This window comes from Camellia sinensis, chromosome 5 (genome assembly GCF_055761805.1).
Source record: "Camellia sinensis isolate YWXY chromosome 5, ASM5576180v1, whole genome shotgun sequence".
Classification (NCBI taxonomy): Eukaryota; Viridiplantae; Streptophyta; class Magnoliopsida; order Ericales; family Theaceae; genus Camellia; species Camellia sinensis.
In genome coordinates, this window is record NC_138965.1 from 195,747,303 (window position 1) to 195,772,368 (window position 25,066).

The following is a 25,066-nucleotide window of genomic DNA, read 5'->3' on the forward strand; positions in this document are numbered from 1 at the left end:
ATCCTTAAAAAAAGGAATACAAAGAGTTGTGGAAGACAATCCTAGGGATTGATATAACTTGTTGTTAGATGTGTTGTAGGCCTATAGAACTTCTTCAAGGTCAAGTACAGGAATCACTTATTATGCCTTAGTATATGGACATGATGATGTGTCACATGTGGAAATTAATATTAAATCTTTAAGGGTAAAATGTTAGGACCAGTTAACTTCTGAGCAGTTCCATCAAAGCATGTTCTTGGACTTGGAAAGTGTAGATGAAGCTAGAAGTTTGGCATTAGTATTCTTTTCCAAAAGAAGAAGGCAGCCAAAAACTATAATAAGAAAGTCAGGCACATTAGCTTTAATGAAGGTAATTTGGTATGAAAGACAATACTTTTAATAGGAATTAAAAGCCATAAGTTTGGCAAATGGTCACCTAATTGGGAAGGACCATATCAAATTCATAGAGTCTTGCCTGGGGGAGCATACTATCTGAGAAATCTGAATGGATATGTGCATCCCAAGCAAATTAATGGTAGGTACTTGAAGCCTTATTATCCAACTATGTGGGAGACACACAGAGTGTAGAAAGTGCTAAATAGTATAATGATAGAGCATGATACACCCATACAGATAATAAAAGGTTTTTCATTTTATAAAGAATTAGATACATGCAGTCACAAATTGGCCCAAAAATCAGTACAGTGTTTCAATTGTTTCTTTATTGATTCTTTACTTCTAAAGGATGGGAACATCTGAATGGTTGTAGCCATGTCTTGTTTTTTATCAGCCAGCCCTTGGTTAGTAATTTGTAGCTTCTTGGCATTTCGATCCAAGGCTAGGTTGACTGTTGCTAGCTCTTCTTCCAACTGAGCTTTCTTCTCCAACAACTGGGATCGAAACTGGGATGCATAAGAGTATTGTCCCTTCAATTCAAATACTTCAGCATGGATGTGGGATACAAACTCCTTACCCTTCAGTAGTTTTTCTTCTACAGCCTTAGCCATTTGGCAAATATTGATTTAAAAGTCTATGGTGGCTGCTGCCTGAGATAGGCAGCTTGAAAAGGCCAGATCAGATTGCTCGAAGGCCTGGTAACATTTTAGGAAACCATCCTTGATGATAGGTCTTTGCAAAGCTTCAAATGGAATCCTCGAAAATGTTTGCAGTAAATCCAAGCAAGTGCCCAAGTCCACTCGAGGTAAAGAGGCTTCAGCAGCAGTAAAGGAGCTCTAAAAAATCTCTAGCAAGGAATCAGCAAGGGCCAATGGCTCAGTCTCACTGCTTGGTACCCAAGCTGGTGAAGTGATGCCAAACAAGCTGGCTAGCTAAGCTTTGAAGATGTCTATCTCCTCCTCTAACATTATTAGTACAGAGGAATTGTTAGTTGAATGAAGAGATGGAAGCATGGAAATAGATGAAGGGATAGAAATTCCTCTCGCAGAGTCAATAGTCCTGGCTACCAGCAAGTCTAAAGAAGAGAGACTAGAGCTGGATGGTTGAAAGAAAATTGGTGAGCCACCAGTATCTTCCTTGCGAGTACTAGTTATCACTGACCATGAAGTGACCACTGGAATTCTCTCAAGTGATATAAAAGCAGCCATGATTATGGGAGAAGTAAAATGAGAGGAAAAGAAAGATAGATAGGGCACGTATGGTGTTAAGCCTAGGCATAAAGAAGGTGGAATGTTTTAATTTAAAAAAGAAGGCATGGAGGATGTAGAGCTGAGAAGTGGAAGTACCATTTGAATAGGCTCTATAATCATTGGCACTTCAGTATAAGCCTTCATTGTTCCTTTTGAGACCAAAGAGGCCAATGTCGGAGGAGGAATGAATGTTGTTGCATAAAAAGAAAATAGAAAGAAAATGTTAATTCTTTTTGTTAAGTCTTGAGAGGGAATCAAAAGGAGTTAAGGGAGAAATTACCAGCCTTAGAGGTTGTATTGATAATGATTGGAGAGCTGCGAAGGGCATAGAGCTCAACAGTCTGTTTTTTTCTTGCAGCCTCCTTTTGTAGCGCATTAGCAGCAGCAGTTTCATCCTTTAGTATTTGCTGTTGCCTTCTTTTTTTAGACCTCTTAAATACGATAATTTCTTTAGAATGTTTTTCTTCCATAGCCTTGCCAGCTACCTCGTGAATAAGATCACCAACAAGGTTAGAAAAAGAAATTGTTATTTTCTCCCTCCTCTTCAATGGTGTTTCTTTCTCTTTCTCTGCTTCTTCCTCTTCTATGGGAACCTTAGGAGTCTCCTCTTCAGGATGGTCAGAAAGAGAAACTATTATTTTCTTCCTCCTCTTCAATGGTGTTTCTTTCCCTTTCCCTACTTCTTCCTCTTCTATAGAAACCTCAGGTGTCTCCTCTTTAAGGTCAAGCAAAAGTTCTCTCTTCCTCTGTTGTTGCTGCTTGCCTTTAAGGATATTCAAGGCTTGAACTCTCTGAGGAAAGTCCTCATGTGAGGCTCCTACACCAAAGAGAGGCTATAAATAACTAAGTAAGGCATCATAAAGAGAAAAGAAAAAAAAAAAGGAGGCAGCAGTGCACGACTTTCTTCGAAGCAACTCTAGTAACTCTAGGAGGAGGAGATGGGGCAGGAGGAATAGTTCTTGTGGCAGTAGGAGTAGGAGCTGAGATAGTAGGGGCAGTAGAGGAAGTGATGATCCTAGTACCCTTGGACTTGGCCTAAGGCACATCTAGTCCCACTAACAAATCTTGAGGAGGGATGACCAAGTGCACCGCCATATTGGCCGTCCACCAATTCTGGTATCTTTTCAATGTATTGCCTTGAGGAATGAAGGGTAAGTATTCAAAATCAATTAAGTCTTGGATCAACTTGAAGGTTGCTTCCTCCAGTCTAGACCTTGGAACCTTTAGTTCTCTGCTTATAAGATTTGAGTTGGATTGGTTGCAAAGAGAGATAGGAATCCCCTGAGTGAATCCAAATTGCCTAGTAAATTGGGTAGGGCAATAGGGCTCATAAATACAGTTATAAGCTCTAGGATTTATAGTGCCTCGGAATCAGAATGGAAACCCACATATCTTTGTGTTGAGGCTTAGAGAAGGACTTGCCATCCAAAAAGGCCCTTAGCTAGGTTGGTCCAATGTTGGCTTCGAAGGGACAGAAAAAGAGGCTAGAAGAGGATGTTGAAAGTCGATGGAAAAAAGAAAAGTAGAACGCAAAATTGGAAGGATAAAGAAAGACCCTGGCAAACTTCATGTCGTAAGAGGTAGGGTCTGGTAATAGAAATCTTAGGCATTTAGAGTGCAAGTCAGTGAAGTATGCAAAAAGTCAGAGTTGGAGTATCTAAAATAGGGCCTCCCTAATTGGCGTCTATGGGTTTTTCACAAAATTAGAAGCAAGTTCTTTAGACGTAACCCAAAACATATGGAGCTAAAGTTACATTTTTATGCAAAACAAAAGCTTTGGCGAGAGGGGCAAACTCAGGTATAATCCTTTGAGAAGAGGTACAGAAGAGGAATTTACAAAGCCAATACAATAAAAAAGAAAAGAGTTCCCTATCAGTTACAAGACCTTCCCTTTTGTTCTCAGATTTGACAAAGTCACTATAGGATGAGTTCAGAGGAGGAATAGAAAAAGAGACCTTAAGGTCAAGATAGTCTAGACCAAAGGGAGTGCCAATAGGGGATAACCCTAAAAGATGGCAGATGTCAATGACAGTAGGGGCCTTCATACCACATCTAAATTAGAAGAAATTAAAAGTAGAGTTCCAAAAACAAAGAGCAGCAGGTATTAAAAATAGATCCTCTGAAAATAGTGAACCTGGATAGTTGAAGGGCATCGAAAAGGAAAAGTTCTTGGAGATCCAATAACCTGGCGAAAATAACTCGATCGTACCATTCCTCCCATTCTAGCCTTATTGTGGGCCAGCAGCGATGGGGTCAGTTCATCCTCCAGCTTTCCCAATCAAGACCACCTTCATAGAGGAGGCAGTGATCCTCCAAACACGAGTATAAAAGTAGGAAGCTGGGCAAAAGTCTCCTTAAAAATGGGCCCAAGCACACATTTTTGTTGCTCGTGACGACAGGAAATGAAAATGTGCCCATCGATAACACTTTGTTCGCCAACTTTGTACTTCTCACATACTTCAGCGATAATCCTCGTCAAAGCTACGGATGCACAACTAGTACTTTCAAGGAGGAAGAAGCCATTAATAGAAGTTTTCGGAGGAAGAAGTTGAGAAAAAGAGTAAAGATGAGAAAAAAACAATAGAAATGAAGGGTTTGTATTTTGGGCGAGCAAGTGTTAATAGCGCGAAGAGAAAGGGTTTTTTAAACCTTTTTGTTCGGAAGATGCCCAATCAATCTAAATGGATAAAAAGACTCGAGATAATTGTTTGATTGATTTTGGAACCCATATGAGTTTAAGCCTTTGTCTTAAAATTTAAAAGAGTCCTGAAAGTACAACATAGAAAGTTTCTCTCAAGGGTGATTGTTTGGGAGGGAAACGTATCTCAAATACTCAAATTGGCTTCGAAAATAGATATTTGACTTCGAAGCCAGGATTTGGCTTCAAAGCCAAATGTCAAACATCCAGCTAGGGCTCCAAGAGCAGGTAGTTGACTTCGAAACACGTTTTATGCCTAAGAATGCAAGAATGTTTAGGTTTGATCTGCTTCGAAAGGATTGGGGACTTGCTCGTAGGTTTTTTGTAAAAGGTAAAATCCTTCGAAGTGAACTTTGAAGTATTCTATAGTTGGAATTTGATTCTTATTTAATGTTTTAGACTTCAAAGTTGCAAAGCCAGTGCTAAGTCAAGTAAAGAATCAAAATCCAAAAAGACTTACCTGAACATGAAAAATTCCTTTTGGGATTTTCTGTCAAAATAAACCTTTTTTGGGGAAGCAGCATTGTTACTTTTAAAAGTAGTTCCATATTTCGAAGCACTTAAAAGCAACTTTGATACAAAGGTTGGTTAATTCAAAGCTGTTGGATTATGTTAACCATGCGATTGGAATAAGAAGACCTAAGGCAAAATTGTCAATTATATTCCATACTTTGGAGATATTCAAATCAGGCTTCAAATATTCCATACTTTGGAGATGTTTAAATCAGGCTTCGAAGCAAAAATTGGTTAATTTGAAGCTCTAATTTTATTTGAATTGTGTGAATAAAATCGTCACAAGCATGCAATTGGAACATAGAATCAGATCGTGTCAAATAGGGAAAGAAAACTCCTAATTTTATTGATGTGTAAGTAATTACATTAGAAAGGCTTACTTGGCTATGAATTCGATTTCATAATAATAGGGAATAGAAAAAGTAACTAGTTCATTAAATTTAACCTAGCAGTGTTCAATGAACTTATGTTCTTTTTTTATTTTATTTTCTATCCTATCAAAGCTAGGTTGTTGCAGCTAGTATGCTCTTATTTGATAAAAAAGTTGTTCAACTTTCACCTCAAACACTGTCTCTTTCAAGCCTTGCTTCATTTCGTCTATATTTAAATCATCCCAGTACACTAAATCCTTATTCTTGAAGTCATCATGTTCTTCAATAAGGTTTTCTAGTTCGTACTGTGTCTGAATTTGATTGGCTGTGATTTTGTCCAAAGAGTCACTGGTAGCCAAGGAAATTTTGTACCAATGAAGAAGGAGTGAGGAATCTCGTCTCCAAGAACATTGAAAGGCAAGTGAGAGAAGGCAATAAGCAGAAGCTAAGCTTTGTATCACTCGAATACAGTTAGAAGAGCTGGAGGTTGGTAAGAAGGAAAAAATTAATTCTCGAAAAGAGTAAGTTTCAATTCCTCCATCCAACGAGAATTCTGAGGGAGAGGAGGTGCAGAGGGATCTATCCCGAAGGAAGATGGGAACTGGGGGTCATTTACGCATTTGAGCCAGTCAAAAGAGCAAAGTTTTGCCTTCTTAGCCAAGAATGACGGATTATATTCCTGTGCTTTGTTTGGATGAGGAGTTTCTCACACTATCTTCGCTGGTATAGAAGACGTGTACCATGCCATAAGCAAGTTGTCTTCCAGACTGCTTCGGTGATCAATGGGTACATAGGGGTAAACCACTGAGCTTCGAACAGAAAGATGAACAGAAAGGGGATCATCGAATTCAGCAAATCGATGATGAATCAGCTCCCTTAATTGGGGTTCATCAGGTTTTGACCAACTTTCCCAGCCAGTGGACTTGGAGGAAGAAAAAGCAGTTTTGTCCCATGCAGAGAGTGGTGGGGTAGAAGAGGAGCTTCCAAGATCCATTTCTGCAAATGCTTGGTCCAAAGGTTTGTAGTTGGTGTAGACACCCCACTTTTGACCGCCCTTAAGACTTGGACACTACTGATTGCTTACTTGATGATGTAGGCTATGCTATGCAAAGGTTCAATTTCTTTAGCAAGGAGAACGTCAAATCCAAACCTCACACTCCATTTTTGGACTAAAAAGATTTTAGATCTTAAAACTCTCTCTTTCAAAACATTTTTGAAAATGCTTTTACGATGTTCCGAGACGCGCATTTTGTTAAATATTGTGCTTTTCGATAAACCGAGCAAGGACAAAGTGGGAATAAATGAAGAAGAGGTGAACTCTTTGAAAAAAATCTTTAAAACATCTTGTTTAGAGGTTTGGAGTTAAAGAAAAGAAGAGCAGAGAGAAGAAACCAAGTTGGGAAAGAAGATGGGCATGAATCGTTAAGAGAGAGTCAAGCAGCCCTCTCTAAATCGGGCCTATCCATTTTTACACTTGGATTTCAGCTATGAGGCCACCACTGTTGGAAATAAGACTTTCGGGGCTTCATTTTTCACTCAAGAATCTTCTCAAGCCGAGGCCAGATGAGGAAGATATGGCTGGTTGAACTTGACCATCAATCTGATTGAGCTGAAATTGAGCAGTCTTCACTAAAAGAGAGATATCTCTTAGCACAATTTGAATTTTAAGGTGAGGCTACAACTATTGGAAAGAAGACTTCTGGGGTTTCAATTTAGGCTTAATAATGACCTGAAAAGGAGTCCAGATGAAGGAGTTATGCCTGGTTGAAGTCAGGACCAGGGACTAGTTTTTGTTGTTAGCCCCTGTGGGAGTGTGCCGGCCACAAATGGAGCATGCCGGCCATATGCCGGCCACAAATGGAGCATGCCGGCCATATGCCGGCCAAAAATGATCCTTGTTGGCCAGAAAAAGTGGCTGATCGGCCAGTTGAAGTGGTCAGTCGGCCACTAGTGTCCAGAAAGCCCGGAATTTGCAGATATTTCTCCTTCAGTTGTCCTACACTGCTCCAGATATTTCTAGCTTCAGATATTTTTGACCAAAGCTCCATTTTTGTTATACATTGAAGCCATATCTCATATATTGGAAGGTTAGCAATTTTGGGGAGCCTCTCTCTCTAGAAAATTTGTGAGCAAATTCTCCTATCTCTCTAGAATTCTCTCTCTCTCCTCTTATTTTAGGCTTGAAAGTGAAAATTCCCTACATATTTGCATGCACTTCCTTAACCAAAGTTGATTATCTTTGGGTTGAGGTCCCTTGGAACCTATTTTGGGCTACTGAAGGTTGGTTTTGGCTCAAAAAAAGTGGATGTTCTTGTGCTGTGCTTCTAGGGTGAGCATCTCCCTATTTTAAGCTTATTTTTGTACACAATCTTGGCCACCTTTGCATGCTAATTTTGGCCTAGTTGTCAACTACAAAAACCTCTGTTTTTAAGTGTTTAAAATGATGGTTTGAGGCCTCTTTGAAGTTAGGGGTGGTCCCCCCCCCTCCTTTGTTGCTTATTTGCTAAGTGTTGAGCCAAATTTAAAGCATTTCAAACAACCTTTTTTTTTTTGCCCTTTAACCACTAATTTCCAGAGGAATTTCAGTGGTAGAAAACTTGTTTTGAGGTCCCAAATAGGAGGGGGGGCCTCCCCTCCTTGTCTCTCCATGCTATGCCTAGTTAGCCTTGCAAAATAATATGTTTTTGTGACTTGTCTTAGCTTAGTTTGAGCATGTTTTTGGTTATATTTTAACATGTTTAAACTCTGTTTTTGGCTGGTTTGGCCACTCATTGCTTGCATCTTGCATTTGTAGTGTAAACTTGCTTACTAGCCTAGTGTACTTGATGGTTTAGCCTATTAACCTAGCATGTGTATGCTACACTCCAGCATGTTTTTTGCTCTGATTTAGCATGCTTTAGGACTATTTTGAGTGGTCTTGGCCTTTTGAGGTTTGCTTTGTATAGTTATAGTAGAGTTGGCCTTTACTAGCTTTGTGATTTAAGGCTTCTAGCATGCTTTATTTGAGTTATTTGCATGATATGGCATCATTTAGCATGTAATTTCAGAGCATATACCTCTGTCACACCCGCACATATATCACTCTTTAATTGCTTTTGAGAGTTGTTCCTTATGCCTTGCTTGCGAGCCAATAAATGAGCATGCTTTCCTTGTCTTTTGTGCCTAAGTTTCAGCATGTTTAGGCCACTGATTTGGCATGTTTTAGGTTTGTCCATGGCTGGTTTTGTTGTTTGAGCTTGATAATGTATGCTTCTAGTGTAATACACTTCACTAGCTTTGATACTTTATGACTCTAACATGCATTACATGAGTTGTTTGTATGATTTTGAGTCACTTAGCATGTTATTTCAATGCTGAAATATGTGTCATTGCACTCCATTATTTCAATCTTTCATTCACTTTGAAAGTGGTCTTGAGCCCCTTGATGGCTTGGGTATGGAATTGAAGTTCGCATGCCTAATGGTTTTAATCCTCCCTTGAGGATTTCTACTAACCAACAGCATGAAACCTCTTTCATGCTCAAGGCACTTGTGGCTTAGGCCACATTTCTAATTAAATGACTTTTTCACATTGAACTTAACCGGTTAATAAATTAATTGGTAAGCTAAAATGTGTAAACAAGGAATGGACCAAGTAAAACATGTAAAAGATAAGCATGGTTATGTTGCATTGCATGTGTTTGGATCGGACGTTAATCCAAACACAAGAAATGTGGGACGTTTTATACTCATAGTGATGAAACGTCTTGCATTTCTTGGTCGCCAACACCCTTGATCATGCATGATATAGGGTGCAGGCATTTTGTGTATTGTTTGTGCATTCACTAAGCTTGTACAAGCTCAGTTTTCGGGCCATCATGCATTGAGATGCTTGATTGGTTTGAGACATGATGAGGAGAGTGGCAGTACATACATTTCCTTGCAAATACATTGTTGTGCCTCTGTTGCTCTCTGTTGCAGCAAAACCAGAAGCCTGGAAAAGAAGGTGGCCGATCGGCCACTTGAGGTAGCCGACCGACCACTTTCACTAGCTGACCGGCCAGTTGAGGTGGCCAACAGTCACTTTTTGTGGCCGACCGACCACCAGTTCAATTTTGTGCAGAAATGATCCTATTTTGGTGTAGAAACAGTGTGGAGTTTGGTTCAATGTTCAGAAACCGAGGCAAGTGCAAACAGAGGCAATTGACGGCAAAGTAATGGATTTTTGGGACGACGCCAACCGAGCATGCATGTCTCCCTCGCTCGCGAGGCCATTTCATTACTTATGATTAGTTTGTGTAATTAATCATTCAATTTGTTTTGTAATATTCTAATTAGCTTAGCATAGCTATTTATTTCAATTTGTGTTGTAATAATTAATTAGGTAGAGTTAGTTAATTAATTGGTTTGTAATAAGTAGCTTAGCTTAGCATGACTTCGTTCTTATTCATTCGGACCCCCTTCACGAGGGCGAAATATTGTAATAAGGGTGCGTGTGTGTGTATGTCTTCCAACCCCACTTCTTTCTCATTTTTTACTTAACTGCTTTCGACAGTTAGTTTTAGGGCATTTTTCAATTAGCATACCTTATGCTTGCATATTTGCATCATTCATTTGTATTGCATGCACCGGGCTCGGCATATCATTCAAACTGCATTGTATTTCAATACATACTTGAATACGTGTTTCAAAGCATGTTATCAAGTTGCATTTATATGCCATTTTAGATAGCCAAGCCTATTTTAATTGCATTTTTACATGCGTTGCATTAGGCATTTTAACATAGTTAGGAATCATGCATATTTCTAACCATTTTTGTTTTGGCTTGGAGTACACTGTAAGTGTTTACACTTTAGTATCCTTGCATGAGTGTGAGTGTTGCCATGTTAGCATGCTTGCCATGAGGCTATGTGCTTAAGTGATTAACTGCATGAATGCCTGTGGATGAAGGCTTTATTACTTGAATTGGAACAATTCATCAAATGTGAGTTTTAAGCCCACTTTGCGAAGTGACAAATCATTTTTTAAGCCCACTTGAGAGTGGCGAATCCGCGCTTTAGCCTACTTGCGAGTAGCACTTTCAAACCATTTCCAAAAACAAACATGAGTTGTTTTGTTCCAATTCTCATGATCGAGTCTATACTTGTGTGCTGTGTGCATCACATAGTAAGTTAGCTAATAATCGGAATAAGAACACATGAGGTTTATAAAACAACATATCATGTTTAGTAGAGGCCGATCCTTTGATCGAGTGAGTAGGGGTGCTCATTTTAGGACCTTCTCTTCTCGTACCCAAGTTCCCAAGCCGAGGCAACTTTAGTGATAACGGACACGTGGCCTTTGGCACTAGTCAGGGTTTCCTAAATTTTCCAAAATTAAAATATTTAGGTGGCGACTATGTAATCTGGCAAAGCAGTCCATGTTTGGCGCTTTTTTTATTCAAAATCGATTTTCCAAAACCGATTGCCAGATTTGGACTCTTTGGTGATTTGTCAGTCTTACATTGCACTTTGTGAGATTAGATTCAGAACCGTGACAGGAGTCCAAACTGTGGTAGCACGGACCCAATTCGCGCCCTCTCCGAAAGGAGAGGCGCGGCGAGAGAGTTCGGGCGGTCTACAGTTGGCAGATTCTTGGTCTAAAGGTTGGTAATTTGCAAAAGTTTCCATAACTTGTATAAATGGAGGCGGATAGGTGTAGCCAATAAATGCATTAAGGTTCTTTCGAGGCCTACCATCATCTTCCAAAGACTCCTCGTATGCTCGATCAATGTAAGAGAATGTGTGATTGGCCATTGGGGACGTACCAGTCTTTTCGTCTACTTAAAGAATGAAAGTGCAAAGCACAAGGATTTAATGAAGTTCACTACTTCATTATTCAAAAAGCAATTATACTTCCAGAATATACGGAGTCCATGCACGTCCTAGGACGTAGGTAGATTGTACTAGTCCACTAATATCACCAAGTATTGGATATATTAGTGCGGGGGGTAATGTTGGCTGTATAAATTGTAAAAGCCAATAGCAGAGTGACATATGGCACCTAAAGAGCAATTTGGAGAATTAAAGCAAGTCTCCAATCAAGACAGACACGTGGCAGCTCATATTGGTAGTATCGGATCTGCGTGGCATTTGAATAGTCAAAAGGCGCAAGATGACGTAGTCTAACGGTTACCTACAATTCAAATTCAAATTCAAATTCAAATTCAAATTTAAAAGGAAAGCTTAACTGCAAAAGAGGCATATTGAGAACTAGTTGAGCAAAGCCATGACCAGAGATCATGGAAACGTATTTTCACGGTTAGAAGGCTACTTCGATGGTATCACTAAAGAGTATAAATAGCAGAGAGGGCTAAACAGAAGTAGAGGGACTCAGATCCAGAAATCCAGTTATTTACTTCATATTTTCTTTCTAGTTTTTTTACATTTCCAGGTTTTTACATTTCCAACACTTTAATTCCTATACTGCACTTCAATTCTTAGGAGTAATTTTTCAGTAGTTTGTTGTTGTGTACCTCGTCGAGGCTGGGTCATTGTAACTTCATTGTAAGTTCTCATTCGCTTAATGAAATTCGATTTCTAAATTATATTTACTTGTTACTATTCATAATTTTCTCCTAAACAAGCTACCAGTAAAAGTTCTCTTCATTGTAGCTGAAAAAATTTCAATACAATCGCTTGATAATTGGTTGGCAATTATAAATTCTGTAAGAACTAATTGATCCTTACTAGCACGTTTAAATTTACACTATTAACCCTTGAAAGCCAAAAAAGCTAACTAAAATCTTACCTGCTTTTTTTTTAAAAAAAAAAAAATCAAAAATGACAAAAACCATCACATAGGCACATTGATTATTCAGTTCTCACCTTTCTTCTCTATGTCTCTTTCATTATATAAATTATTTGTTTTGATATAAATAATTTTATAATAAAAAATATTGTGTAATATTAAGAGAAAATTACAATTCAATTCACTTCTTAGAAAATAATTATCAATTTATGAAAAAAATTATAATTTCAATTATTAATATTTATAAAATTTATTATCGATTTGCAATTATTTTTTTTGTACATACAACTGATATGATATTTCCTCTAATATTAATTAGCCTAATTGAAAATATATATTGGTAAATTTGGCAATTCTAACTTTAGCCCTAGTGTTATACTTGAGTTAGGTTTAGCCGTCATTTGACATAAGTTAAACGGGATTTTTTTAGTTAAAATAGTTATAAAAATATAAAATAAATTTTTATCTTAATAAGATAAAATGTCACATCCAAACTATAATCATTTCATTTTTTATCTCAAAAAAATCAAAAAAACTAAAAGTCTATCCTAAGACCATCTCTAACGGTTCACCGAACCTGGCATCAAATTTGAAAATTGGTGAAAAAATTACTGTTTGGAGCTCTAACGATTTCACCAAATCGGTATCAAATCGAGAATTCACCAAACATTTCACCAAAGTGAGAACGCGCCCAGATTTCAGCAAATTACTGTTTGTTATCGTTGGGGGAGAGGAACCGGTCGATTAGCCGGTTGACCAACCGGTCGACCACTAAAAAGTTCAAACAGTTCAAATTTATAGGTTCAAACAATTCAAAAAAAAATTTGCCTTACCGATCGATCACTAAAGGGTTCAAACAGTTCAAAAAAGGTTCAAACAATTTAAAAAATATATATATATATATATATATTTTTTGCCCTTACCGGTCGACCAACCGGTTGTCTCGGCGTAAATTTGATGAAAGTTCACCGTTGAAGCCAGTGATATCAAATTGAGAAAATTATCCTTTTTTTTCTCAGATTTGATGAAAAAAGAAATTCACCACTAGAGATGCTCTAAATAAAACTTTTTAATCCCAAGTCAAAATAATCAAAAAAAATTAAAAAATTAAAAAGTCAACCCTCATTCCAAACCTACCCTAGCCAGCTAAATTTGGATTGCAAATTAGACTTAACACTATTTTTTACTTACAATCACTTTTAATCCAATCAATTTTGTCTGAGTTTTTTTTTTTTCCAATATATATATATATATATTTCAACAATGATTCATCCCACTAAAAACATCACCATTAATAGCACTAATATATTAAAAAAGTAAAAAAAAAAAAAAAAAACACAACTCCAAAACTAAAACATCACATCATTAATGACGAGATCCACTGCCACCTAATTAGTAGGAGCCTAATTAGTGAGAGTACTAATTAATGTTCCCAAGCAATTTTCTATATATTTACTCTCTTGGAGAGAAAGCATCCTATTGACCCAGGAAAAGAATTAGAAAAATTAAGAAAAGAAAAGAAAAACAATTTCAAGAATTTTGAGGAAGGAGAGAGGGTTTAAGGGTTTAAGAGTCGACCATGGGTGGCCTTTTGTCCACACCTTCAACAAACCCTAGTGATTCCCAAAGTCAACACACCACAGCCATGTCTTCATCCAAATCTTCACCAAAACAAGCAGAGAAAGAAACCCCCGAATCCAAAACCCTAGAACCCCAAACCCCAGTAGAACAAGTCTCAAATCCACCAATGGACGATCCCAAAACCCTAGAAGACCAGGCACCGATCAATACAGAACAAGGAGATCAAGAAGAGGAAGAGGAAGGAGAGGAGGAGGGAGAGTGCGGGTTTTGCCTGTTCATGAAAGGAGGCGGGTGCAGAGACAACTTCATTGCTTGGGAAAAGTGCATCGAAGAGGCTGAGAAGAAGAAGGAAGACATTGTCGACAAGTGTTTCGAGGTCACAGGGGCTTTGAAGAAGTGTATGGAGGCTCATCCTGATTATTATGCTCCGATCTTGAGGGCCGAGAAGGCGGCGGAGGAAGAAGCAGTGAGGGAATTGGAGAAAGAGAAAGCGAAAGAATCGGCTTCGGCATTGTCGTCCTCGGCTGGTTCGGAAGAGCGATCAAGTTCACAGGTAGAGGAGGAATCGAAAGTTTCAGAGAATAAATGAGGGTTCTTGATTTGGGGGTAATTGTTTTTTTTTCTTTATATGATGATGATTTATGGCTGGCTCTGGAGGGAAAAGTACAGAGCTTTTTGGTAGGAATGGTGCAAAATTGAAGGAAATTTTTTAGGTAATTATGGAAAACTGAAATCTGATGATATTTTTGATATATTTAGAATAAGTTGAATGATATAACTTGAATATATTTATTCACATTGATTTTTCTGGTGAAATTCTTGCTACCAATTTTCTTTCTTTCTTTTATTTTTGAATGGTTTTGAATTAAAAAGCATTTGTGGAAGAATAGATTGATTTTGTTGGATGATTGTAGTGTTATTAGGGGCAAGTAAGAGTTAGTTGGAGATCAAGTATGGGAATCTAATTTTGCAAGATCATTAAAATTTAGACTATGGTGGTCCAGAAACTTCTCTGTGAGTGTGTGTGTGAGTGAGAGAGAGATAACAAATAACATAGATTTAAACTATGTTCTTATCACCAAATAGAACTTGCTCCTAAAAACTAGTTTGATAATTGTTTCTCGTTTAACAAACAGGATAGAGTTTGGCAGTGCTCTCATCAGCTCTTAGCTCTCTTTAGTACACCCTAGTTTTATACTCAATGATTTGATAGAGGTATATACAATCTTCACCTCAGCTTCTATTTTCTTAGACGGTATAAATGCTACACTTTTTCAAGTTAAATTCTCAGTATAAAAATAGAGTATTAGTGATTGAGGAAACAAATCTATCACAAACTTGGACTACTTTGCATTTGTTTCTAGGCAAATTCAGTTCAACTTTGTAGGTAAAGTTTGTGATAGTCACCGATTTTGCTTGAAAACTACACGTTCACAGTTAACCTACTAAATCAAACACTTAAAATTAAATCTTCTCTTTTAAAAAGGGTAATACATGCAAAAAAATCAAAGAAATTTATAGGAAGGAAACAAAAATCTTGCCAGAGCTACTTGGAGGCTGTTGTGGTGTATGCACCAAGGGAGTAACTTTAAATATGAAGTTTTGATTGGGTTTGGTCTTGATGGTGTGTCGGCTGACAGTGAACTTGCTCTGATAGCACAGTTGGGGCTGAAGTTGTTCTTTTTTCTTTTTTTTTCTTTTTTTTTCTTTTTGCAAAAAAAAGGAAACCATTTCATGCATTATGCAAACAGAATTGAATCACAATAAATCAAAAATTGAATCATAAGATTCACTCAATTTAAGATTCAACTGTACAAATCAAATTTTTTTGATTGGAACTCATATCGAGTCGTATGAATTAAATCGTAAATCATAAGATTCTAACAACCATGCATAGCAATAGTATCTCAGGCTATATGTTTGTGCCATTCCAGTAATTCGGTGTGTCAATTTGCTCTCTTTAGGCTCACCAAGCTTTGATAGATACTGGAAATTGTGGCACACGCAATGCCTATATATAATACATCAAATTAAGTAATTGAAGCAGTTATATGTTGAATGGTTTTGAATATATGGATTTTATAATTTTGTTGTGATGTGACAGTTAAGACAAACAAATGTTTTACCTACATTAAAACAATTATTTTTTATGGATAGGTTTGGAATTAAAAAAAAGCATTACACAACTTCATTTTGTTGTTCACAAGAAATTAGACTTAACACAATTTTTTACTTACAATCTCTTTTAATCCAATCAAATTTGTCTAAGTTTTTGTCAAATATATATATATATATATACTTTCTTGGAGATAAAAATCCTATTGACCCAGGAAAAGAATTAGAAAAATTAAGAAAAGAAAAGAAAAACAATTCCAAGAATTTTGAGGAAGGAGAGAGAGTTTAAGGATTTTAGAGTCGACCATGGGAGGCCTTTTGTCCACACCTTCAACAAACCCTAGTGATACCCAAAGTCACCACCACCACCACCACCACCACCACCACCACCATGTCTTCATCCAAATCTTCACCAACCCCAGAATCAAAACAAGCAGAGAAAGAAACCCCCGAATCCAAACCCTAGAACCCCAAACCCCAGTAGAATAAGTCCCAAATCCACCAATGGACGATCCCAAAACCCTAGAAAACCAGGCACCAATCAATACAGAACAAGGAGATCAAGAAGAGGAAGAGGAAGGAGAGGAGGAGGGAGAGTGTGGGTTTTGCCTGTTCATGAAAGGAAGCGGGTGCAGAGACAATTTCGTTGCTTGGGAAAAGTGCATCAAAGAGGCTGAGAAGAAGAAGGAAGACATTTTCAACAAGTGTTTTGAGGTCACATGGGCTTTGAAGAAGTGTATGGAGGCTCATCCGGACTATTATGCTCCGATCTTGAGGGCCGAGAAGGCGGCGGAGGAAGAAACAGTGAGGGAATTGGAGAAAGAGAAAGCGAAAGAATCGGCTTCGGCATTGTCGTCCTCGGCTGGTTCAGAAGAGCGATCGAGTTCACGGGAAGAGGAGGAATCAAAAGTTTCAGAGAATGAATGAGGGTTGTTGATTTGGGGGTAATTGTTTGTTTTTCTTTATATGATGATGATGATTTATGGCTGGCTCTGGAGGGAAAAGTACAGAGCTTTTTGGTAGGAATGACGCAAAATTGAAGGAAATTTTTTAGGTAATTATGGAAAACTGAAATCTGATGACATTTTTGATATATTTAGAATAAGTTGAATGATATAACTTGAATATATTTATTCACATTGATTTTTCTGGTGAAATTCTTGCTACCAACTTTCTTTCTTTCTTTTATTTTTGAATGGTTTTGAATTAAAAAGCATTTGTGGAAGAATAGACTGATTTTGTTGGATGATTATTGTGTTATTAGGGGCAAGTAAGAGTTAGTTGGAGATCTAATATGGGAATCTAATTTTGCAAGATCATTAAAATTTAGACTATGGTGGTCCAGAAACTTCTCTGTGAGTGTGTGTGTGAGTGAGAGAGACCTAACAAATACCATAGATTTAAACTATGATCTTATCACCAAATAGAACTTACCCCTAAAAACTAATTTGATAGTTGTTTCTTGTTTAACAAACAGGATAGAGTTTGGCAGTGCTCTCATCAGCTCTTTGCTCTCTTTAGTACACCCTAGTTTTATACTCAATGATTTGATAGTGGTATATACGATCTTCACCTCGGCTTCTATTTTCTTAGACAGTATAAATGCTACACTTTTTCATGTTAAATTCTTAGTATGAAAATAGAGTATTAGTGATTGAGGAAACAAATCTGTCACAAACTTGGACTACTTTGCAGCTGTTTCTAGGCAATTCTGTTCGACTTTGTAGGTAAAGTCTGTGATAGTCACCGTTTTTGCTTGAAAACTATACGGCTAAAACAAACCACTTAAAATTAAATCTTCCCTTTTAAAAAGGATAATACATGCAAAAAAATTGAAGAATATATAGGATGGAAACAAAAATCTTGCCAGAATTACTCTGGAGGTTGTTGTGGTGTATGCACCAAGAGAGTAGCTTTAAATTTGAAGTTTTGATTGGGTTTGGTCTTGATGGTGTGTAGGCTGACAGTGAACTTGCTCTGATAGCACAGTTAGGCCTGCAGTTGTTGTTGTTTTTTATTTTTTTTGCGAAAAATGTAAACCATTTCATGCACTATGCAAACTGAACTGAATCGCAATAAATCAAGATTGAATCATAAGATTCACTCAATTTAAGATTCAACTACACGAATCAAATCATTTTGATTTTAACTCATATCGAATCATATGAATTAAATCGTAAATCATAAGATTCTAGCAACCATGCATAGCAATAGCATCTCAGGCTATAGGTTTGTGCCATTCCAGTAATTCGGTGTGTCAATTTGCTCTCTTTAGGCTCACCAAGCTTTAATAGATACTAGAAATTGTGGCACACGGAATGCGTATATATAATACATCAAATTAAGTAATTGAAGCAGTTATATGTTGAATGGTTTTGAATATATGGATTTTATAATTTTGTTGTGAGGTGACAGTTAAGACAAACAAACTTCTTACATACATTAAAACAATTATTTTTTATGGATAGGTTTGGAATTAAAAAAAAGCATTACACAACTTCATTTTGTTGTTCACAAGAAATTGACCTGTCGCCTTTATATAAACAGTATAGATGTTCTGTCATTGAGGAAGTTGAATTCCTGTTGTATCCTATTTTAGTAAGCACAAGACAACATTGGTTTGATATGGTTAATGTTGACGTCTTCATTTTCCCTTAGTTATAGGAACTCAAGGAATTCAATAGTGTTCTTGGGTTATGGTGACCATATCTGCTGGTGTTCCTGACTAGATATTCTTTGTGCATTTGAACTCTTCTCTAAGAGCATCTCCAACGGTGTACCAAATGTTTCACCAAATCTGAGTCAAAAATGGGTCATTTCTTTAATTTGATACTTCGCGCTCCAACGGTTCAACATCAAATCCGTTTCATCAAATTTGTGCTGGGCGACCGGTTGGTTGACCGGCCGGTCGACCGGCCGGTCAACCGGTAACGGCAAATTTTTTTTTTTTTTTTTTTTTTTTTTTTTTACCGGTTTGAACCTTTTTTTTTGAACTTTTTCAACTTTTGGTGGTCGACCGGGTGGTCAACCGGCCGGTCGACCGGGTGGTCGACCACCTAGGCAAAAAAATTTTTTTTTTTTTTTTTTTTGACTGGTTTCAACCTTTTTGTGAACTGTCTGAACTTTCTCTGGGGCGACCGGTTGGTCAACCGGGTGGTCGACCCGTTCGTCTCATCCCAACGGTTAGGAATAGTGTTTTGGTGAAATGCTTCGCCTGCACTCAGTTTGGTACCATTTTTGCTGAATTCTGGATTTGATATCGATTTGGTGAAAACGTTGGAGCTTAAAAAAGTGACTTTTTCACCAAATTTTAAATTTGATGCCAGGTTTGATTCACTGTTGGAGATGGTCTAATTACATCTGCCTTTTGTTCTCGTCTAAATTATTTTCTACATATTTGGCTAAATATAGCACAAACACTAACTAATGTGTTAATATTTACAATTAATTGCTTTGGAAATAAGGTGGTCCTGAAATCATTTCTTATTCCATGAGTAATCAGAAATTTGGACTCTGGAAGTAAAGGAAGAGCCGTGAAAGCACCTAGTTTTAAGAATGTTCCTATATTTTCATCTATTGTATAACCTCTAAAAATATCTTATGCTGTTAAGACAGAGGGAGAAGGAGAGGGAGAGAGCTGAATGGAGAGCACTGTTTTGTGCTTGTGTTTAGGTTAAGCAGGGTTGCTTGGAGTTTTTTAGACATTTACGCTCAGTTTGTTTAAGGGAAAAATATTTTTTGTAGAAAATATTTTCATATGTTTGATTGCAACCTTGAAACTGATGTGGTAGCTGTGGTGTTAGTGTGATGGAGGTGGTGGCATAGGTGGGGTTGTGGTGGTGGTAGTAGTAGTAGTAGTAGTAGTAGTAGTGACGGCGATGGTGGTAGGATGGTGGCTGCAGTAGTGGTGCCGATAGTGTGGTGACAATGTGACATTAATAAGATTTTAATCTAAAAATGTTTTACTTTTTAAATGCTAATATCATTTATGTCCAAATAAGCTTGATTTTTTGATAATTTTTGTTTTATGTCATACCAAACGGCAAGAAATGCAAAAGAAAACATTTTTTGCTGAAACATACAGATCGTTAGAGTGACAAGTGACCCAAAAAGGTGGGGTGGTTGTTTTTTTAAGCTGTGAGTAAACCATGTTTTTTTCTCAGTATGTAGTGGGTCGTGTATTTTGAAAAAAGTATTCTAAAAACGAAGTATATAGTATAGATTGAAACTTGCTGTGGTGTGGACTGGACCATTGATCTACGCTTAGATTTTCAGAATAATTTTCAGATATCGTTTGGCATACAACTTTTTTTAGATTAAAAACTAAAAAAAATAAAAAAAAATCTATAATTCGTACCAAAAAATTAAAAAATTTCTTTTCTCTCTACTTTTTGCATATCTTTTCGTAAAAAATCAAAAAATTATTCTAAACATAGTAATTTTTTTAACTCATATTTTAGTCAAAAAAAAAATTAAAAAATTACTAAAATATCTTATTCTCAAATGAGGCTTTATGTCTGGGTAGGTTACTGTTGATTGCTGGTGAATTAAATAATTTGTGTAAACAGTGAAGTGGCAATGACAAAAACCACTACAAAAGTAGTGTCTGTATTTGCTTTTCCACTGCACCACTGTCCTACTTCCAAATTCAAGAGGGCCTAAATGTGACTTTCAAATTGCTCTCTCTTATTAGAGTTTATGGTTGCTTTCCTGTTCTGAGGTAGGACAAGATTTTAGGAAAATCTATTTTCTTAAAAAATATTTTTTATATAATATTTTATAATAAACAAAATCTTGTAATTTAGTATAAATATTTTAGAATAAGGTTTCTTAATTTGTTTTGATTTTGTTTTGTTAATTTCTTAGGTGTCTTGGTTTCCAAGAATTAGATTAGTCTATTGCTTCTTAATTTTAGATTATTTAGTCTACAAGGTTTAAATTATTATAAATAACTATGTAAGTGTTATGGCAAACATAACTTTTGTTTAATGTAATTCACTTTCTCTTTGAAAATTTGTTTCTTTCTTGTGGATTTAAGGTGTTCTTTGTCGTCTGTTAGAACGATATCTAACATTTTGTGATATATTCCGCTGCGCCATGTTCTGTGTTTCTTCTTATCACTGAAGGTGTTGTTGCTCTCTAGTGGCTTTTGATGTCCTCAATTTTGAGATTTATTTAGCAGATGTTTTTTTTTTTTTTTGAATTTATACCATTATAAATTTTAATATAGATATAATTTTCCGGTGAAACCTCTTTCTTGAAGCAGTGTCACAGTTTTCATGTGAAAAAATCAAAATTCCTTAGTTTGAAATAATTTCACATTCTCTAAACAATAACTAGCGGCATTTAACCCAACTTTCTCTCCTCTCTTCTCTCCTCTCTTCTTCATGTCGTCATCTTCACGGGTCAGATTTTCCCAAACCGGGTACAATTAACCTATACCAGCTAATAGAAAAGGCGACAATGTTACTCATTTTCTTTATTAGTGTTTGATTTGGTAAAGGAAACAAATGTTACTCATTTTCTTTATTAGTGTTTGATTTAGGAATGGCAATGGGGGGCAATGGGGTGGATATTAATTCCCCATCCCCATTCCCTTATAATAAATTTTCCCCATTCCCCATTCCCCATTCCCCATGGGTACCACCCTCCCCATTTTTTAATGGGTATGGATTTTCCCCAACCCACTTTAATCCCCATTTTTATTTTTTATATTTAATGTTAACAACCACTTTTTTTTTTTTTTTTTTTTTTTTTTTTTTTTTTTTTAAGGTTCACAACAAAAACTAAATATACCTTCAATCTTTTTTCTTTCTTTTTAAATATATTTAATGTTAACAATTTTTTTTTTATTATTTATTATTTTTTATTTTTTATTTTTTTTTAACAAAAAAAATATATTTAGCTTTGGTAAAAAAAAAATTTATATATTGGATGAGTTACCTACTCTTTAAAATATATATATTTAAATTATAACCAAAACTAAATATATATTTAATTTTTTTTTTTTTTAAAGATTCACAACCAAAACTAAATATATAAATTATAACAAAGTCAGAACCTTTAGCTCTTCCAACCATGTAGTTCCATGTATAATTGATAACCATCAATTAATTACCTTAAATATTGCAGCGATATGGCAAACGATTGGAAGTTGTTTTCTTTTCAGAATTTAAATTTTTTTTTTTAAAAAAAAAAGTATAAATGGAAATAAAGTTTCCACACATGGAGTATATAACAAAGTCAGAACCTTTATAAAAAAGTCAGAACCTTTAAATTTATATAACAAAGTCAGAACCTTTATAAAAAAAATTAAATATATATTTAGCTTTGGTAAAAAAAAAATTAAATATATATTTAGCTTTGGTAAAAAAAAAGAAAAAAAAATTAAATATATATTTAGCTTTGGTTGTGAATCTTAAAAAAAAAAAAAAATGGTTGTGAACCTTAAAAAAAATTAAAAAAAGGAAAAAAATTAAATGTATATTTAGCTTTTGTTGTGAATCTTAAAAATTAAAAAAAAAATGGTTGTGAACCTTAAAAATAAAATAAAAAAAGATTGGACGTATATTTAGTTTTGGTTGTGGATCTTAAAAAAAAAAAAAAAAAAAAAAAAAAAATGGTTGTGAACCTGAAAAAATAAATAAATAAAAAAAGAAAAAAGATTGAATGTATATTTAGTTTTAGTTGTGAATCTTAAAAAAAAAAAAAAAAAAAAAAAAAACATATGGGGAAATTAGTGGGTACCCATCCCCAACCCATCCCCTGTGGATATTTAAAGAATATCACCTACCCTACCCAATGGATAAGAAAAAGAGGAGAAAACCCATGTATTTGGGTTGGGTCTCCATGGATACCCACAGGGTAGGTTATCCATTGCCATCCCTAGTTTGATTTGAGTAATGTTAGGAATTATGAAAAAAAATATCAGAAACGTTTTATAAAAATTTGTCATCTTTTGATTGGTGTGTGATGTTTTATTATATATATAATCCAAGGGCAAAGAACTTTCATAATATTTTTTTCATGATTTCTAACATTGCTCTTTTGCTAGTCCTTAAAAAAGAAATTATTGTTATGCATTTTCTTTGCTAGGAGAACTTTAAAAATATTTTTCATAAATATTTTATTATTTAAATACATCTAAGTAAGGTGCATCTAAAAATGTAAAAAAAAAATTACTTCAAATTTTAAAAATATTCGCTAAAAACAAAAAAATACAAAAAGAAAAAAACTCAATTTTCAAAAAATTAAATTCAAGAAATTAAAATCAAACATACTGATTGTTACTCATTTTCTTTATGAGTGTTTGATTTTGATTTTTCTTATGGCAAATTATTGGCTTGTTATCTTTTTATCTTTTAATTTACATTTGCATATTGTTTGGGATGATCTAAACAAGTACACTTTTTGACTTTTTATGAAATAGGAGTTGAATTTGGGTTAGGTTTGAAGTGATGTGTTAGAGAGATAATGTGACTTAAATAAGATGATTTAACTTAAATAGGATAGTGACTTTTTGACTTCTTTGAAACTTGCCAAACCAACATGCTTCATGTTGTGTATACACAAATATTTTAAAGACGGTATTTGGATCATAAATTTAGGTACAATTTGAAAAAAAAATTCCACCACATTCACTCTTTTCCATTCATTTTTGAAAGGGTACTTACATGTAGATTCTAATAAGTGGACTTATTGTTTAATATGTCCTATAGGTAAAATTTGTCAAAAAAAAAGTTACTATTTGTAAGTTTTAGCGACAATTTATAAAAATCATGATAAAAAAAGTCACTAATTATCAATTTTTAGCGACATATATAAAAAATTGTCACAAAAAAATTATTTTTGACGACAATTTTACCAAGACTTATTTTCATTAGGACTTGATGAAAATTAAGTCCAACTATTAGTGTCACGACCCAACCCAAGGCTTAGAGTTATAATCGCAACTTACTAACTTATTCTATTCGTAGTAAATTAAACTACGCAAGCGGAAATAAAAATAATTAAATAGGAAATTACTCTATTTTACTATTTTAGAAAGAGAAATTACATTTATCAAACTTTTATTATTTTATTATTCAATGACCGGCCCCGAGTAGAAACAAAAGGGAGCATATATATATATATATATATATAAAGACAAAATAGTTGTTCAACATCAATTCTCGTGCGGGTTCCATTACGTGAGGTTATGAGTTTTTCCTACATCTCGACACTTGAAATAGTAACAGCTATAAGCACACAGCAAAATGAGAAATATTATGTCAAGAGTATAGGGAATACAAAATAACCATGGATAGTTAGTTAAGCGAAAACACTTACATAACTCAATTTGGTAAATAAATTATTTAAGTGGCAAAAACTGAAATATAGAAATTATGTAAATAAATAATTATAACCACAATACAGAGCAGAACAGAACAGAACAGAAGTCACAGAAGTGACAATCAGAACAGAGGTCAATAGATCCATGACAAACAAAGGATCACAAAGTGGCCAAACAGAGACCAATGGTTATTTAAGTCCCTCAAGGTGTGGGACTCCCGTAGTGGTACTTACAAAACATAATTGATTATAAGGTCATAGTCAAATATTCTTTAAAATTTTAACAAGCATATCAATGAGTTTCATTTAAATAAATAGAGTTTAGAAATTAATTCACGTAACTGAAATATTTCTAAAACATAACTTGAATTAATAGAACTTGTATAAAATAAATTATAATAAATCAAAACATACGTAAAATATATTATGATAACTCAAAATATAATATAACTCATCTTAATATTGAGTCTTAAGACGTCCTTTTCTATTTCTATTGTTTTTCCTGATCCTTCACTTGCTCTCTACTTTTGCTGATTTCTTTCTCTTTTTTTCTCTCTTCTTTGCTTTTCGTTCACACTATTACACAGCACCTTCCCCTTTTATACACATATTTAGGTGATGAATCATCCTCCCTAATGGCCCTAAGAATGCCGAGTCACCTCCTCTCCCCTAATCTTAGGTGTACAGATGGCTCATATTTATTTTCTAAATAATATTTGCAAATCCTTCCATTAATTACTACTTAATTAATTGTGAAAATTATTTATTATATTTGTTTTATTTTACTTTTATTTATTTATTTATTATCTTTAACTCCAGTATTATAATTTTTAATTTGTGTTAATTTGGTTTTGAATAATAATTTCTAATTAATTTCATATTTGATAATCCAATGCCAAATTAGATTTATATACTTATTTATTATTATTTATTTATTTAATAATATATCATCACATACAATCATAATTATATATAGTTATAAATATTTATGTGGTATTTAATTAAATACTTAAGGTATCACAATTAAGACCTATCGATAGTTTACATTTTTTAACAACAATGATT

At 35.0% G+C, this 25,066-nt stretch overlaps 1 protein-coding gene and 1 pseudogene across 2 annotated transcripts; both read left to right on the top strand.

Moving 5' to 3' along the window:
• Positions 1-3,267: 3,267 nt before the first annotated feature.
• Positions 3,268-14,371, top strand: LOC114315883 (uncharacterized). Its single transcript, XM_082871005.1, has one exon. It carries the CDS (start codon positions 13,554-13,556, stop codon positions 14,142-14,144), a length of 591 nt encoding a protein of 196 aa, XP_082727131.1. The 5' UTR covers positions 3,268-13,553; the 3' UTR covers positions 14,145-14,371.
• A 128-nt stretch (positions 14,372-14,499) lies between these two features.
• Positions 14,500-16,827, top strand: LOC114315838 (uncharacterized; annotated as a pseudogene). Its single transcript, XR_014330773.1, has one exon. The product of XR_014330773.1 is annotated as an uncharacterized LOC114315838 (transcript).
• The last annotated feature ends 8,239 nt before the right edge of the window (positions 16,828-25,066 follow it).